This window comes from Podarcis cretensis (assembly GCF_951804945.1).
Source record: "Podarcis cretensis genome assembly, chromosome: 4".
Classification (NCBI taxonomy): domain Eukaryota; kingdom Metazoa; phylum Chordata; class Lepidosauria; order Squamata; family Lacertidae; genus Podarcis; species Podarcis cretensis.
Window position 1 is genome coordinate 43828236 of NC_137173.1, and position 16343 is coordinate 43844578.

At 39.2% G+C, this 16343-nt stretch overlaps 1 protein-coding gene and 1 long non-coding RNA gene across 5 annotated transcripts in view; one reads left to right on the plus strand and one right to left on the minus strand.

Moving 5' to 3' along the window:
• CADM2 (cell adhesion molecule 2) overlaps positions 1-16343 on the minus strand; it is a 365029-nt gene that overhangs the window by 78876 nt on the left and 269810 nt on the right. For all 4 annotated transcript variants that reach the window (XM_079974828.1, XM_079974830.1, XM_079974829.1 and 1 more), the window contains one exon: positions 12080-12250. In XM_079974828.1, the coding sequence (XP_079830954.1) occupies positions 12080-12250 (171 nt within the window). The remainder of the gene's footprint in view (positions 1-12079; positions 12251-16343) is intronic.
• Positions 2378-3090, plus strand: LOC307215559. Its single transcript, XR_013838577.1, has 2 exons — positions 2378-2471; positions 2659-3090. It is a non-coding gene; the product is annotated as an uncharacterized lncRNA (long non-coding RNA).

A 16343-nucleotide genomic window follows, 5' to 3' on the forward strand; every position in this document is an offset into this window, starting at 1 on the left:
GGAGAATTGGCTAGCCAATAACAACACGAAACAAGTGTGGCAGGGACTGCAGCATCTAACCAATCATAGGCCTCCTGATAGGTTTCTGTCGTGCCAAAAGGTTTCCTTGACCTCTCAAGACCTTCAAAATGTGTCCCTCGATAAAGAATAACAGAAAAAAATGATTATGCTCACGTTCCACTCACCAGTCACTCCCAGTTAGGCCCTGGAGGATTGATCAGGGGTCAATGTGGCTCTCAGCCTGAAGAAGGCTAGCCATCTCTGTTTTATTCTTATTCTTAGGTTGAAAGACTCTTAATTACTACACAGAACATGTACTTTCAAAATACCAAACAGTAAAGTGACCACATAACTTATATGGATTTCAACTATCTAGCTTGGGTAGCATTTGCTTGCACATCTTTATTTTTTTTGCAAACAAATCTGGTGCCTGCAGTTCTTCTTCTCTTGGTATTTTGCATTTGATATTCATTTTTAATTAGAAGTACTTCTATTCTTTCACGGCTTGTTAACACTTTCATTTGGGAAGCTCAGCTTTCATTAGCCATGTGAATAATCACTATTCATTGCAGTAAAGTCCATTTCTTGCAATAACCTTGCTCTGACCTGATTACCCGTTAAACTACAAAAAACAGTGTCTAATTAGCCCATCAGTTCATGTTCAAATTCACATGACCTAGCTTCATTAGAAAAGGTCTGTAACATAAATGTCTACGGTCTCCCCTGACTACGTCTAAGGAAAACGTTTCTTAGTCCTGATATGCCTGCTGGATCATACTAGGAAAAAATGTAGCACTGCAGTCATCCCTTCACTTCCCTATCAGATTCCACCTGGAAAAGTGTTTCCAATCGCTTTGTTTAGTTATAACTGCCACCACTGTGGATAAACATAAGAAACATATCTAATGATGGGTTCTTTTCTTTTTGGTTTCCTGGAGTGAACAAGTTGTTTCTTTCATTCTTTTCTTGTGGGCTTCCTGGAGGCAACTGGCTTTCCTTTGATTCAAAACTACCTGATTTACAATGAGGATGTGTAACCCAGTGCTCACTTAAGAGACTCTCTAGCAGGTAATCCAAACCCTGAACACAATCACTTGGAGGTAGTTACCAGAAGTGTTGGGAGCTTGCCATATGACTGAGCCCCAACAGGAAAAAAGGCAGGGATATAAGTAAATAAATATATAAGAATATGTGAAGATGATTATCTTGATTTAAAGAGGATAAAAGGTCAGCAAGTGATACAGGGTACACACATATTACAGAAATAGAAACCATATTGAAAGATATGGGGGGGACGCACAAAATAAATTCTACATTTCAAAAACATGCTTGTTTTCCTTCATTCCACTCTTTTCTACAAAAAAATCTCTCTTATTATTACACGGCATGAATACTTATTAGAAAAGCTTTATTTAGTTCTTAGAAATAATATGAATTGCTGAATTCAATTAGGTACTTTCAAGAAAGCTAATATCCTTAATCCTTTTGTGTTCAGCTCTTTAAATGGTTGATTGAAAGTTCTGAGAATGCTTAAATATACACCTGCTGTCTCTCCTTCTGAGACCTTGAGTGTCAAAGCTTGATTCTACAGACTGTTTTTTCATACTTCGCTTTAATACTTGAAACAGTTGGAGATGATAGGTCTTGTTCTCTTTCTCCAAAGTTCCCAAACTTGGGGAAAATGTCTGCATTGAGTAAGCAAATCCAAGTTAAGCATCGCTAAGGAAACAGAGTAATGGGGTGGGGAGCAGTAGTCGGGTGTCACACTTCAGGGAGGCTTTTCAATGAGGCCTTTTCTTAGCTCTTTGACAAATAATAAAGCCAACCGACTCTGAGAATATTCCTAGAAGGGACCATGTTGTACAACTCACAAGCTAAGGCTGTGTATATTTAAAGCAAATTTTAAGCATGCACTCACAGATCCTGGGGACTATAGTTTTAATAGGGTGCTGGGAATTGTAGCTCTCAGAGTGGTAGTTCCCAAGATTCTTGGGGGAAGAAAAGGTGCTTTAAATGTATGGTGTGCACACAGTCAGAATCTGTTTAAAGCACCTTTTCTTCCCCTCAAAATCCTGGGAACTTATACTCCTAGCTAATAACAAAACTAAACCAATTAAACCAGTGGCCTAACAATAGGTTGTCTTATCCCTAGTATGTATGGAAGTGTGTAATGTTGCATTGCTCTTTTATATCTGACCTTTTGCTGTTCAGTTCTCTCTCCATTTTGGGAGTCAAGATGTTCAGGTGTCCACATGTCCTGTAAACATGAGGCTTGGTGTAGACATATCATTTAACCCTGGTTTACATTTAAATATTCTGAATGTATTGACAAACCATTGTGTAGTCTGATAAGAGAAGCATCCTCCTTTGACTTGTCTTCCTTCTTTATAATGTTACGAGTTAGTGGGGGAACAGGGATCCCTCAGTCCCCTCAGTGCCAGATTTCCACCGCTAGATTCTTGGGTGCTGGGGTTTAATCAGAGCCATAGCGGTCAACTTTCAGATTTGAAAATAAGGGATCAGCAGCCTCAAAAATAAGGGATCAGCAGCCTCACCTGTCCCAGGGACAGTCTACAGGATATCTAACAATCCAGGATAGCAGCGGGAAACGGCGCTGGAATAAGGGAATTTCCCGCAAAAAAAAGGGAAGGTGGACAGCTATGATCAGAGCTGACAGGCTGCAGCTTGTTTTAGTGCCAGACAGATGGCAGAGGGAGATGATGGCCCTGACATTAAGCCATCTACAATACAAAAAACCGTACAGATAACTGAGGAGGAAGTTGTCAGGGTAATGTGGGTGTGGTGTAACAAAGGAAAATCATCACATTTTAAAACTAAGGTTAGAATAGCGGGGAGAAAGGGAGGAGTTGCTTGGCAAGGGGTTTTCTGGGAAGAAGAAGCAGGAAAGAGGTAGAACTTGTGGGGGCTGAAGTTAAGAACCACCTGAAAGTGGGTCAGAGGTATGGAAATGTATTGGATTCTGACGCTGCCCTGCTGTGGGGAACAAGCCCCACTCGAGAGGTACTGCTGTGAACTCTTTTCCTCCATCAAGACCCAGGTGTATAAAATAAACCATATCTCTTAAAACACTGCAGTCTCTGCCATGCCTGAATTCTCAATGGGAAAAAATGGCCCTGAGTGAATGCCTGGAACCCCATGTAATCTTGCTATGGCTTGGCAGAGATTGGGGGTGGCACGCAAACTCTGTAATGATATGAAGAGAAGAAGACCTGCTAGATAAGAGCATGGAACCATTTAGTAGAGAGTCCCATTTCTAACAGCAGTCAGCCAGATGCTTCTGGGAAGGCAGCAATCATGGCATGAAGACTCCCCCCCCCCACCACAAAAAAATCCTCTGAGAGGATATCCCAATTTGTTTCTGAACAGCTGGTATTTCATTTCTTGTGACAAAGAACTCCACATGCTAATCATACAGTGTATCAAGTAGTATGACCTTTCTGTTATCCCTAAGCTTATTGCCAGTTAATTTCCACTAGTCCCCATTTATTTTCAGAGACTGGGATTTTTTCTGGAATATCGCTGGAATATCACTCTCACACAATGAAGTAGAAAGGGAAATTTGTTTCTACGTTATCTCAGGTAGCACTATATCAGTGTCCCAACCTTTCAAAGAGGTTGAGCACTGCTGAGCTGGAATGGGCAACTTTACAACAACTCCTTAATAAGTTTACTCCATTCTGCTCAATGGTACTTATACCTGAGGAAGTGGACTGAGAATTGTACCCTTTAAACCACATTGCTGCCTCAAGTAGCTCCCCATCTCTCTCTGTAACATTGCTAAAACTGCTCTTTAAGCAATTCCGTTAACACTTTTCTCCCACTGGACACCCCCCACACCTTGAATGATTCAGGTTCTCCCTAACTATACCAATTCCTCTGTCTTTTTATTTATTTGTGCCCTTTAGCCACCGTATATCAATCACTTGAAATAATTAGAGGTTAAGTACTGGGACGCGGGTGGTGCTGTGGGTTAAACCACAGAGCCTAGGGCATGCCGATCAGAAGGTCGGCGGTTCAAATCCCCATGACGGGGTGAGCTCCCGTTGCTCAGTCCCTGCTCCTGCCCACCAGCAGTTCGAAAGCACATCAAAGTGCAAGTAGATAAATAGGTACCACTCTGGCGGGAAGGTAAACAGCGTTTCTGTGCACTGCTCTGGTTCGCCAGAAGCGGCTTAGTCATGCTGGCCACATGACCCGGAAGCTGTACGCCGGCTCACTCAGCCAATAAAGTGAGATGAGCGCCGCAACCCCAGAGTCGGTCACGACTGGACCTAATGGTCAGACAGTGGCTCAACCACACACCTTCACACTGGATGAAAAGATAAGTGAACAAACCCTATTCTGGAACAGAGCCATAGACTGTTTGGAGATGTGCTGAGAACTTCAATAGAGCTCTGAGAAAGATAACTGATACGTGCACAAATATGTGATGGTGCATTCTTCCCACTTGAGTTTTGAGGAGCTTCATCTGATGGAGGGGAGATAAAAGCTGTGGCCATGTTAGAGTGTTTGGGAGAAGTTATTTAGGGAAACATCAGGGACAGCTACTTTTACCTGTCTATTCACAATGTCTATATCAATGGAGGAGGAACCTCTTCCAGAGGCAATGAGATGGATGTAAATATGATTATCGGTTCATAGTTACTCACTAACCAGAGTTAGTGTAAATTACAGTTAGCAAGTCTACTTCAATCCATGGGTGGTATCCAACAAAGTCATTCCATTAATTGAAGGATTCTACTTCCGCAACAGAACTTCCCCTCCCTCTCTCTCTCCCTGCACCCCTGTGCCCTTCCTAAATCTGTTCCAGAGGGTTGGGGGAACCACCAGAACAGATTGAGGTGCTACAGGGGGCAAACCCAGAGAGGGGAGGGAGGACAAGTGCCTTTTTTACAGCCAGAAGTCCCTGCACTCATGGAACTACTTCACTGGATACCTTCCCCACATTTTTAATTTTGATTTGCGGCTGATCACACACTCTATTCTGGCTAATCAGATGTAACAACTATCATTGAAGTTCCTTAATAATATGAGAGTTCAGCTTTTATTTACACTGAATGATAAAAAGAAACAATGAAAGGAAAAGTTGTGGACTTTCCAGCAACTGGAAATCATTTGGGTGTGGGTCTTTAAAAATATAACCATGCCACACTTAACAACATCTGCAGCCAGCCTTAGAGAACAAGTGCTCCAGACTCAAGCATACTAATGCAGTGATTGCGTGTGGGTGAAGTTTTAAAGATCTTTTTAATAGCATTTCATATCCTAGAGTGCACCTGCTCTCTAATCTTGCCTTGTTGAACTCATTTTACACTATATTTATATTCCTATTTAATTTTTGTGCAGTCTATCAGCAGTTCCTTCTCTGTGTGTCACAGAGCAAATTAGTATGATTTAATCCACCATGTATCCAGTTTGGCTTCCACCACTTTATTTGAAATAGTGAACTAAAACTAATGTTATATCTCGATGACTTTATGACTTAATGACTCCTGAATATTTAAAGCTTTAATATATTTCTCTAATGTTTTTATTATTGTTATGTCGCTGAACCACAACAATTCAAGAAGTATTCTGAAAGATTATGGAAAAAAGACCACCTGGTACTAGCTAAACCCCTACTCAGTCAGAGCTTTTACACCATTTCCTGCATAACTAATTCATTTATTATCTTTTGATTTAAAAAACGTAAAATGATATTTTAGTATTTTAGTATATTCATATTCTACGTGTTTATAGTACCTGTCTTCCAGATTTCTATTGATTTCTTTCCTAGCTTGGTGCCTCTACAAATCACAGCCACATTTCCAAAACATCTAAATATATAGCTGTGGAAAAGAGGTGATATAGTATTCCAGGAAGACACACTGCACTTATAATTACATGGGCAAATCCAACTTGCTGGTTTTGCTCTTTAAAAAAGGACACATTTGTATAAATGTACCCAGCAATTTCAAACACGTTACTTAAAAGCACTAATCACTGCAGTCTTTTTACTTGTACATAAATATTCTCAAATCGTTACGTCTGCAAATATAAATATAAGGCAATCACATAGGAAATTGGGTTTTTTTTTTTATAACTCTGACATTTCTTTAATTATTCCAGGAAACATTTTTTTTTTTCATTTCTTTTAATTGCAAGCTGAATGAAGCATTTGGTATTTTATGCCTAATAAATTATAACAAATTTAAATTTTAGGCCTATATATGTTTTTAGGGAAACAACAACAAATACTACACCATACAGATGATTTTCTGTAGATCATAAGGGAAAAAAGATTATGGGCATGATTAAGCCAAAGTATACTAAAATCCTATTGATATCAAATATCAATAGAATTAGCTTCATTCTCCCAAATAATTTGTATATGCATAGATTTGAATGACAAATTAAGAATAAAACTTAAGAACAAGTTACTGTATTGAAATGAATAAAAAAAGAACTAGTGAGTTCACATTCTGCAATACAGTGCTCATGAGATAACAGTCAATAAAAAGTGCTTTCCTTAATTCCTGACTAATAAGTTACTATTGAACATATAACAATGTGATTTATGTTGAAAACAACAACATGACTGCAATTAGGCCTAAGCATAGATAGATGAGGACCATCAGCATACAGCCTTATTTTCCTTCCACTTTAGCTTGCTACTAACAATGGATGAATAGGGAATTCTGTCAGCTTGAATGAGATATTAGTCAGCCATTGTGAGCAGCATAAAAGAACACTACGAAAAGGTAAATTTACCCACCTATCATCAAGCTGTAATTATTGTGCATCTACAACACATTTCCAGAAATGAATGTCCATTCTTGCAGTACTACTTTGGGAATTTTGTGCGTGTATGGGAGAAGGCAATGCTTTGCCTAGGCAAAGATTTTTATTTTTATTTTTAAATAAAGCAGGTCACTAAATTTGCATTTTTATGAAATATAATTATTGTCCCATGAGTATTAGTTGGAAATCACCTGTACGTTTTTTAAAAGATCTGATTGATTTGTCTGAATCTAGTCAAAATTAGGGCCTGGGGTTAATCTGGACTCTGCCAGACCTGCAGAACTATCAACTATAGCAAATTTCAAGCTCACAGTAGAGAAGCCATGAAGGATCAAAATGAATGAAACAGAGAACTCTGTCATTTCAGCTTGGAACTTTCTGTTGAATTTAACTGAGTGCTATGTGAGACCTTGGCATCCTGGATAATAAGATTAGAAGGAAGCATCATGCTGTCAGCATAATGAGAAGCTACCAACATGTAGACAACTGTCATGGTACCAAAATAAATGTGAGACTATAACATGTTTTGGAAAGGCAGTGCTGGAGTGCACCCAAGTGCTCTGTGCAAAGAACTGCTGATAAACAAGAGTCCAGATCATTATGGTAATTCATAGTCTATGTTTTATGTGACTTAACCCACTTACGTAATGCAAGCAAAAGGTGGAAGTCCTTTCTCCAGTCTAGTTTCTGATCAATGTAAAAACTGCAAGGAGCTCCCACCTCCACCAATGCCTGATGTTTATCCAACTCTTGTTTCAACTAGCTGAAAACAACAAGATCTGGCCTACTATGAACTTTATTCCAAAATGCTTAGGTGTTAGAGAACTTAGAACTTCTGTATTTCAACCAGCTGAGCTTCAGGATATTAGAAGGAGACTCCGTCAACCTACGTCGCTTCCTCTGATTTATCACTTTGTCAATACCATGATTAGTTTATGACATTACTAAAACAAACATATATTATATTATGTTTCTAAAAGCATAGAAATTAATATGCTTTTTAAGTGGCTTTATTCTCTAACAATTTCTAATATCATGATCTTGCATGAATGAAGCATTGTGTCTTAAATGAAGCACTGCGCAGGGGAGTTCTGCTGCCAGCCCTGCCATTGGGTGCCCCAGGGCACCCACCCAAAAAACAGGTGGGAGGAAACTACTGCTGACAGTATCCCTGAAGACACCTTTGATATGTGGCAACTGGGGTGTAGGGAATGAGCCTGCAATGGAACTGTTGACTCAGTCAGTGCTGATCCTGGGAGCAGGCATAGCTCTTACATCAATATATAATATTTTCAACATTTATGGATATATCATTACGTATTTCATTATCAATATATATATATATAATCATTATCAATATATATTATCATTATCAATATATATTTCATTATCAGCAAACTGTATTTGAGGATAGCCCTTCAGATAATCAATCGTATGATTTCACATTAACCCTTTGAACCCAAAAGCCTCTCAGAGGATAAAAGTTTAGTAGTAAATGAACCTGCATGGTTTTGAATTATTTTACATTTAAAATATGGAATTCTTATTTCCATCCATCATTAACCTAATTGAACTCATTTAAACATGCAGATTGTGGCACTGAACTTTCATGTTTGCAGACACTCTTTACTGCTTACTGTATCTTCTGAGTTTCTTTGTTTTGAGCATTCATTAGTTTGAAAAGTTGAAATAAGATAAATTTGATTATAGTGTTTATATTATAATTCAGACAGATAATTATAATTATTTCTGAATTTGAATATTTAAAGGGAAATAGGAGATTCGTTGTTCTTGGATACTTCTCATTTACTTTTGAAAACACTGATTTCTTTGGTCTACCACATTAAAAAATTGTAACCAGAAAAGTAAACTTCACGGGAAGTCATAATACAAAGCTCAGTATTATTGATTTTGTTTCAGTTTTCCTACTGATGCCATCTTAAGCATTGTCCCCATAAGAGATATTTATACAATTTTGAATAATTGCATTGTTTAACTTTCCTATAGCGCCATGAAATCAAAGTGCTACTAGAGCTTACATGGCTATAAATGTACACTGGTTGTGATTATATTATTGACAGTTTTATAGCACAGATGCTCTTTAATCACAATTAAGAGTTCACTTTAAGGGGCCAGGGAGCATGTAGAACTTGAATAATTCATTTTTATGTATGCTGATCTTTCAGCTTTGCAATGACCATTCCTCCACTCAAGGCAAACTGTTTTTAGTAGATTAAGCTTGTGCTGTAGCCGGTCAGTTGGCATGGTTCCAGCTGTTGCTAACTGAGCTTATCCAGGCTTTCCTTGTAACCACCAAATGGTTTGTGAAATTATCACATCCTACTTTAAAATGTTCCTAGCTACAAAACTGTATGTTGTTTTTTCTACTTTGTGGGCTTTTCTACCTTTATTAGCTGAAACCAGAGTACTATATGAATAGGTACGAAACTGAGACAGCACATCTGCAAAATAGTTTTCAAAAAAGATCAGAACTATTGATTTATGCTGAACACACTCCCTTGCATTTTGGAAGCTGCAGCTGCTAAGCAGCTCTGTCCCACACCTAGGCTAGGCTATGCAACTGGCCAAGCAAGAGTTTGCAGAAGCACAATAAAGGAAGCAGATCAACACATACACTAGCTGTTTTTTGTAATAGGATTTAAAACTGCTCTCACTGTCTACTACAGGCCTATGGAGATAAGTAAATGCCTTTCTTTACACAAGACCCCCTTTCCACACAACCACACTAAGTATTTGAAGTTAGTCACTCCTTAGGTCTGTTGAGAACAAAAGCACTAAGTTAATCAACAGCTATTTGCACACAGCACTCCTTTTGTACTTAGTACTTTTGCAATGGCAGTGATGGTCAAGATCAACCTGAAAGCACCAACTTCCACTTTTCATTCTGCCCCAATGGCTGGGAAGCATGAGCTTCTCCATAAGAAGTGTTTGGTTTTCCTATTCACAAGATTGGAGGAATATTATATTAAACTGTGTAATATATAGGACCAGAGGAGCCATGGGGGCTTCGGTCCCCACAATAAAATCTTTAAAGGTGCTGGGCATTCCCATTCAAATGGTGTGTGTGCTCACTGTGTTATGTGTTGACACGGGTGGCACTGTGGTCTAAACAAGTTGGCGTAAGGTCAGCAGTTCAAATCCATGTAATGTGATGAGCTCCCGTTGCTCTGTCCCAGCTTCTATCAACATAGCATTTTGAAATGGGTACTGCTGCTATGGGAAGGTAAACGGCATTTCCGTGCACTCTGGTTTCCATGACGGTGTTCCGTTGTACCAGAAGTGGTTTAGTTATGCTGTCCACATGACCCAGAAAGCTGTCTGTGGACAAACACCAGCTCCCTCGGCCTGAAGCAAGATGAGTGCTGCAACCCCCTAGTTGCCTTTGACTGGACTTTACCGTCCAGGGGTCCTTTACCCCTTCTCCCTCTTTTATGAGTTTGATTATGTGGGGCAGGGCTTACCTGGGCACCCACAATATTTTATTCAAGTTGGCACTCCTGCATAGGATGGTCCAAGTAAAATGGTCCTCATTTGCCAAGTGGTAGGGTGAATCAAGTGAATTTGTATGTTAATATCATCTCCTGTATAGTGGCTTACCAAGTCATTTCCCTTCTTTGGGATGGATATATATGTGGCAGAAACAATAGGCATCAATTACAGCCATGGATATAAGCTGCATTTCGAAAAAGGCATTTGATACTGTGTGGATTTTTAAGTCTTTATATTAGGCACTTTTCAACAAATTCCCAAGACATTAGCATTAATGTAAAAACAAATTTAGAGCAGGCTTCCAAACTTGCTGTGACAAGGTTTTCTTTCTTCTGCTAAATATCCCTGAACCAGTGAACAGTCAGTTCTCACAATGATAATTCTGGCATTTGTTAACGCAAAGGAATTGGTGTTGTTATAGATCAATATTATTCTTTGAGACATTGTTTTAAATATATTGACCACAGCTGGTGTCCTTTACTTCTATATCCACGATATCCTTTACTTCTGCACCTACAATATCATGTCAAATTGCTTTGTGACTAAACAGAGGTGAAGAGAGGTCTACAAATGCTGTAAATGAGCAAACAAACATAGATCTTAACACTATAACTAAGTTGTCTTTTCTATTATACTAGTAGCTCCCAAAAGAACTATCTAATAGTGGTGCTATTTTGACGAAAGTAGCTCACTGAAATTCTTCAGCGATTTTTATTTTAATGTGAAATAATGCAATGACTACTAGTTCTGAGAAGAAATGTCCCAATAGTTTAAACCATGCTGGCCAATGTGGTGCCCTCCATATATTGTTGGATCCCAATTCCTCTCAGCCTCAACCAGTGGGGTCAATGGTCAGGGATGATGACAGTTGTGGCCCAATAATAGTAGTTTTAACAATAGGATTTACAATAACATGAGCCAAACGTTTATACCAACTTTTGAGTGAACAGAGTGATTGCCTATATTTCCACAGTGCCTGACAATCAGTCATGCTGGTTGGGACTGATGTGAGTCTCAGTCTAACAACATGTAGAGGGTCACAGGTTAACCAGCCTTGATTTACAGCATTAGGCAAGTATTACAGCTTGTAGGATTAATGTAATGTAATTTATGTGCGTCTCTCTGTGTGTACACATACACATTTATACAAACACACACCACAAGGTGCTTGAAATATGAGAATAAAATACTAATAAAAATGACAAAGTTTTCTCTCTTAGGCATTGTTCTTTTCTGATCAATACTGCAGCAAGGTATTTTGGGGCCATAGAATCAGTATACCCCCAAAATATTATTTTTAAATTTCTAATAAATAGTAACAAATAAGCTGGTTTTCTAAACTATAGGTATGATGTTGAAAACCAATCATAATAACTAGCCGTCCTATTCAACTTGTTATGAAATGCCACCATTTCATAGCCCATACTAGGAAGTCTCCAGTAAACATTCTGAACAAGAACTATATTCAGTGTTCATATGGTAAAGGTATACATGTTGAACCTGAATATGTATTGTAGACGTGGTCTCAGTATTAATGCCACCAAGAAACCCTATTTTGGCATAGATTATTGCCAAAATTCAAGTTAGGGATTAAGAATCCTGCTGGATACCAATCCAGGCCTACTAATCTGCAACAATGTTAGGTTTCTTAAAAATGGAAAGAATTTACTAATAAAAAATTCAAATAATTAAACCTCCCTTTGGAACAAAAGCAATATTCATTTGATGCATACACTACGAACATCAAAGGCATAAATATTTTACTTACAATGTATTTCTAGAACTTGCATTGCTATCTGGGGTGTAGAGTTCAAAGATTCGTGATCTACTCTGCAACTTACGACTGCGCCGTCATCACTGCGATCTGCTTTGAAATTCATGGTGCTGCTGACAGTAAACGTTTTCCGATTTGCATCCTCTTCTTTTAAATATTTAACATCTGCAAAAATAAAGTTTGCTCTAGTTTAGCACCATGGTTTGGTATAATAAAGGGGGAAAGAAGACTACAATACATGAAACCATTTTAAATAGCAAATGATAAATGCACCTTTCATCATGTTTGCTCACTCTTTGAAAGCAAACAAAGTTCTATTTCCAGACGTTCCATTATTTGTCTTACAAAACTACCAATGCTGTCATTCCCAAATGTACACAGACACAGATGGGAAAAGCAATTTCAATATCAACCAAAAGGCAGAACTGTCAGAATAGGATTCTACTCCTCATTATCTCTGATATAACTAGATTACAATCCAAATAGTCTTCCCCTGAAGCCCATTAAAGAAACATAATATCTCTTCCCCCACCTTTAAATCACCTGATTAGGCTTTTTCGTTCATTCTTTTCTGAAAGCTTAACCCAAAAAACAATACTTTAAAGAGAAATCAAAGGTATGTGTCTAAAATACGTTTCTAAAATATAAGTTTGCTAAACAAAATGCTGACAATTATTTGCTTCATCTTTGTTACTAAAAGGTTTTGCAAAACAGATGGTAAAGTGAGGAATAATTAATATTCATTTTTCTCTTCGGTTCAGTTTTATTTAGTGTTGACATAACCGCCCTCCATGCAAAAAAACTCCCAAACCCTTCCATAATATGCTTTGCAGGCCATGATAGAAGGGAGTAGGGGTGAATTTTGACGGCAAGTGAATAAAACTCTGGCAAATAAATAGGGCAACCAATTGCCCAGCAGGCTGGGCAGATCACCAATTGAAGCCTCAAAAATTGATAGGCCTCCACAGTATGAAAAAGAAGAAGTCTCCAGTATCTACAGGCATCCTGTCTTCATGTTGATAAATCAAGAAAAAAAGATACTTAACTTTTCTAAAGGGATCGATCACCTCACAGTTTAAACTAGCCCACCTAAATCAGCAGTGTGAGTTTTGCAGACTATGAACTTGGAGTATGAAGTAAACCATGTCCTTCCTGCTTCTTCAAGAGTGCAGGTGGATTCTCATTTCGCCTCTTGCAATATGAAGCTGGAGGCCAGGGTGCCTTGAAACACAGTCGTTCCACAGCTGGTCAGCACAGAACACTTTAACAATCAGTATTTTCCCACTTTATCAGGGAGTCAATCCAAAAGGAAAGAGCAAATCATGAGAAAGGTGATCTCTGGTAGAAACACTGTAGATATTAAGGCAGTTTGACTGAAATTGTTTTTATAGTTGTCAAAGAAAGTCATCAAGGTGTTCTGCAGTCACCGAAATGCCATGGGCACTGCAACAACATATATCTGTATTCTTAACTTAATTTTGGATATAAGTTTATATCACTCCCCCTCCGCCCAATTTGATCCTGGCACTCAATGACCTTTCAGCTATTTATAAAATTACTTGGTGCCTTTTGGATTTGGGTCATGCTCTTTATTCCAACAAAATGTCCAGCTGCAAAATGCACAAATCATAGATGCAAAACAGTCATATATCCTGAATGAGTGGCGTGTTGTAGCCACAGGAGCTTTGGAGCCTTGCTGTTCTCCTTCACTTCAGTGGATTCACCTCACCTCATATACTGAACAATATACCTGCTGGCTCAACTGAAATGAATGAGGCAGCGGCTGCATTTGCAATACAACACAAGGGTGATAATGTATTTTGCAAGATGCAAAGGGAATACTTTATTCTCTATACAACTGATCTTTTTCCTCTTCTGTTTAAGCAATGTTGGTTTATTCCATCAAATAGCATTGTTTGTCACAATGAAGGTCTCTAAAATGAGCTTAAGGAAATTCCTATTGAAATCGCATGTCCCCTCTGTGGTTTCATTTTTATAATTTTGCTAGGTCCCATTAGAGGAAGGTGGGTTCATTGAGAAGTCAGTGTTAACAATCTTGCAATGTACATGGCATACTGTACTCATGGTGGGGAATGGTCAACCTTGGAGGAGATGGCAGAAGAGAGAGGAGAGAGCAGAGAGAGATGGTGGTTATAGACTAATCCTATGCGTGTGTACTTAGAACAGGGGTTAGCAAGGTTTATCTTGCCTGGGCCGGATCGGTCCCGCAGAAATCCCTCCAAGGGCCGGAACACACCCACCCACGATTTTCAGCATCTGCGTCTGTTCAGATGTGATTTTTGGTGTCTGCGCATGCACAGATGCTATTTTTGGCACTGCAGAAGCAAGTCCCTGCACCGCACTGTGCTAGTTTAGCACCGCGTGCAAGCGGGCACCTCGGTTCAGGGGCAGCTCGTGGGGTGGTCAAACGACCTCCACAGGCCGCTTCCAGTCCATGGGCCTTAGGTTGCTGACTCCTGACATGGAATAAGTTCCATATAAGGCCAAACCAGATGTGATGCTAAATTTATGAATTCAGTTAGCATGCACATTTTTTAAAAATGTAAATGGCAGCAACAGGGGAGCCAGAGTAGCAATAGGATTGCAGGATATGGGTAGATAGAGTTTAACCCTTCCCCCTCTAATAAAACCTCTCCCATTTGCACCAATGGGCAGCCTATTCAGCATGCAAATAGCAGCTGGTGGGGAGGATTTTCGCTGAGACAACAGCAGATGGCTGCTGCTTGATCTCCTTTGTTCTTTTCTTCTCGTTTTGTTTCCTAAGAAAAAATGTGTTTTAAATTCATTCATGCAATTAATGTAGCATCATTCCCACAGGGCAATTCTCTGCGAATTTAGGAAGTAATATCACTATGCTTTTGGCTTCTTCTTTTTTTAAAGGAAAAAAAAAGACTAGAAAAAGAAAACACCTGTCATCATGTAAACCTTCCAGTTATTGAATTTAAACTAACTCAGCTTCCTAAAAGCAACTGAAAATGCCTATACACATTTTGGGGGACCAATAAAACATTAACTGTTATTCTGTACTACAGCTTCAGGCACACACTTAGGCATAAATGCTTAGTACTGGATATTAGAAACTTGTTTTAAGTGTGAGACTTGGAACTCTTCCTCATGTATTTCACTGAAATTAAGTCAGAGGTGCATGAGACGTACCCCCTAACTCATGGGTAGGCAAACTAAGGCCCGGGGGGCCGGATCCGGCCCAATCAGCTTCTAAATCCGGCCCACGGACAGTCCGGGAATCAGCCTGTTTTTACATGAGTAGAATGTGCCCTTTTATTTAAAATGTATCTCTGGGTTATTTGTGGGGCCTGCCTGGTGTTTTTACATGAGTAGAATGTGTCCTTTTATTTAAAATGCATCTCTGGGTTATTTGTGGGGCATAGGGATTTGTTCATCCCCCCCCCCCAAAAAAAAATATAGTCCAGCACCCCACAAGGTCTGAGGGACAGTGGACCAGCCCCCTGCTGAAAAAGATTGCTGACCCCTTCCCTAACCTCTTACAATGTCTCTCCCTCTCTCTTCACACACACACACACACACACACACACACACACACAACCTATTTATGTGATGCTGACACAACCCCTGCACTTACACTAGGCAATAGAATGAAAGAACAACATCCCCCTCTCTCTTTCCTCTCTCCCCCCCCCCCTTGTATTTTTCTCCACCTATTTGTCTTTGTAACACAAGAAAATCTTTAATAGACACTAATTAAAAAAGTACAGTGGTACCTCTGGTTAAGTACTTAATTCGTTCTGGAGGTCCGTTCTTAACCTGAAGCACCACTTTAGCTAATGGGGCCTCCTGCTGCTGCCGCACCCCTGGAGCATGATTTCTGTTCTCATCCTGAAGCAAAGTTCTTAACCTGAAGCACTATTTCTGGGTTAGTGGAGTCTGTAACCTGAAGCGTATGTAACCTGAGGTACCACTGTACATGAGATGTGAAGATGTACAAATGTTTTACATTTGAAGATACGTTGGACAAGTTTTCATCAATTAATTACAATCTACAATATGCCTATACTGACCAAACAGAAGATCAAAGTGAAATTGCCAAAAATGTTGTTTTTGTTTCAAACTTTGCAGATTGTGGACAAAATGGAGTGTTTTGGGAGGTGGCAGAAAGATATTTCAAAATTTGTCTGGCAGAATTAAGTTTAAGATATTAACGGATGCTAAAGAAAGAGGGGGCTTTGCCCTGCCAGACCTAAAGTTGTATTATGAATCA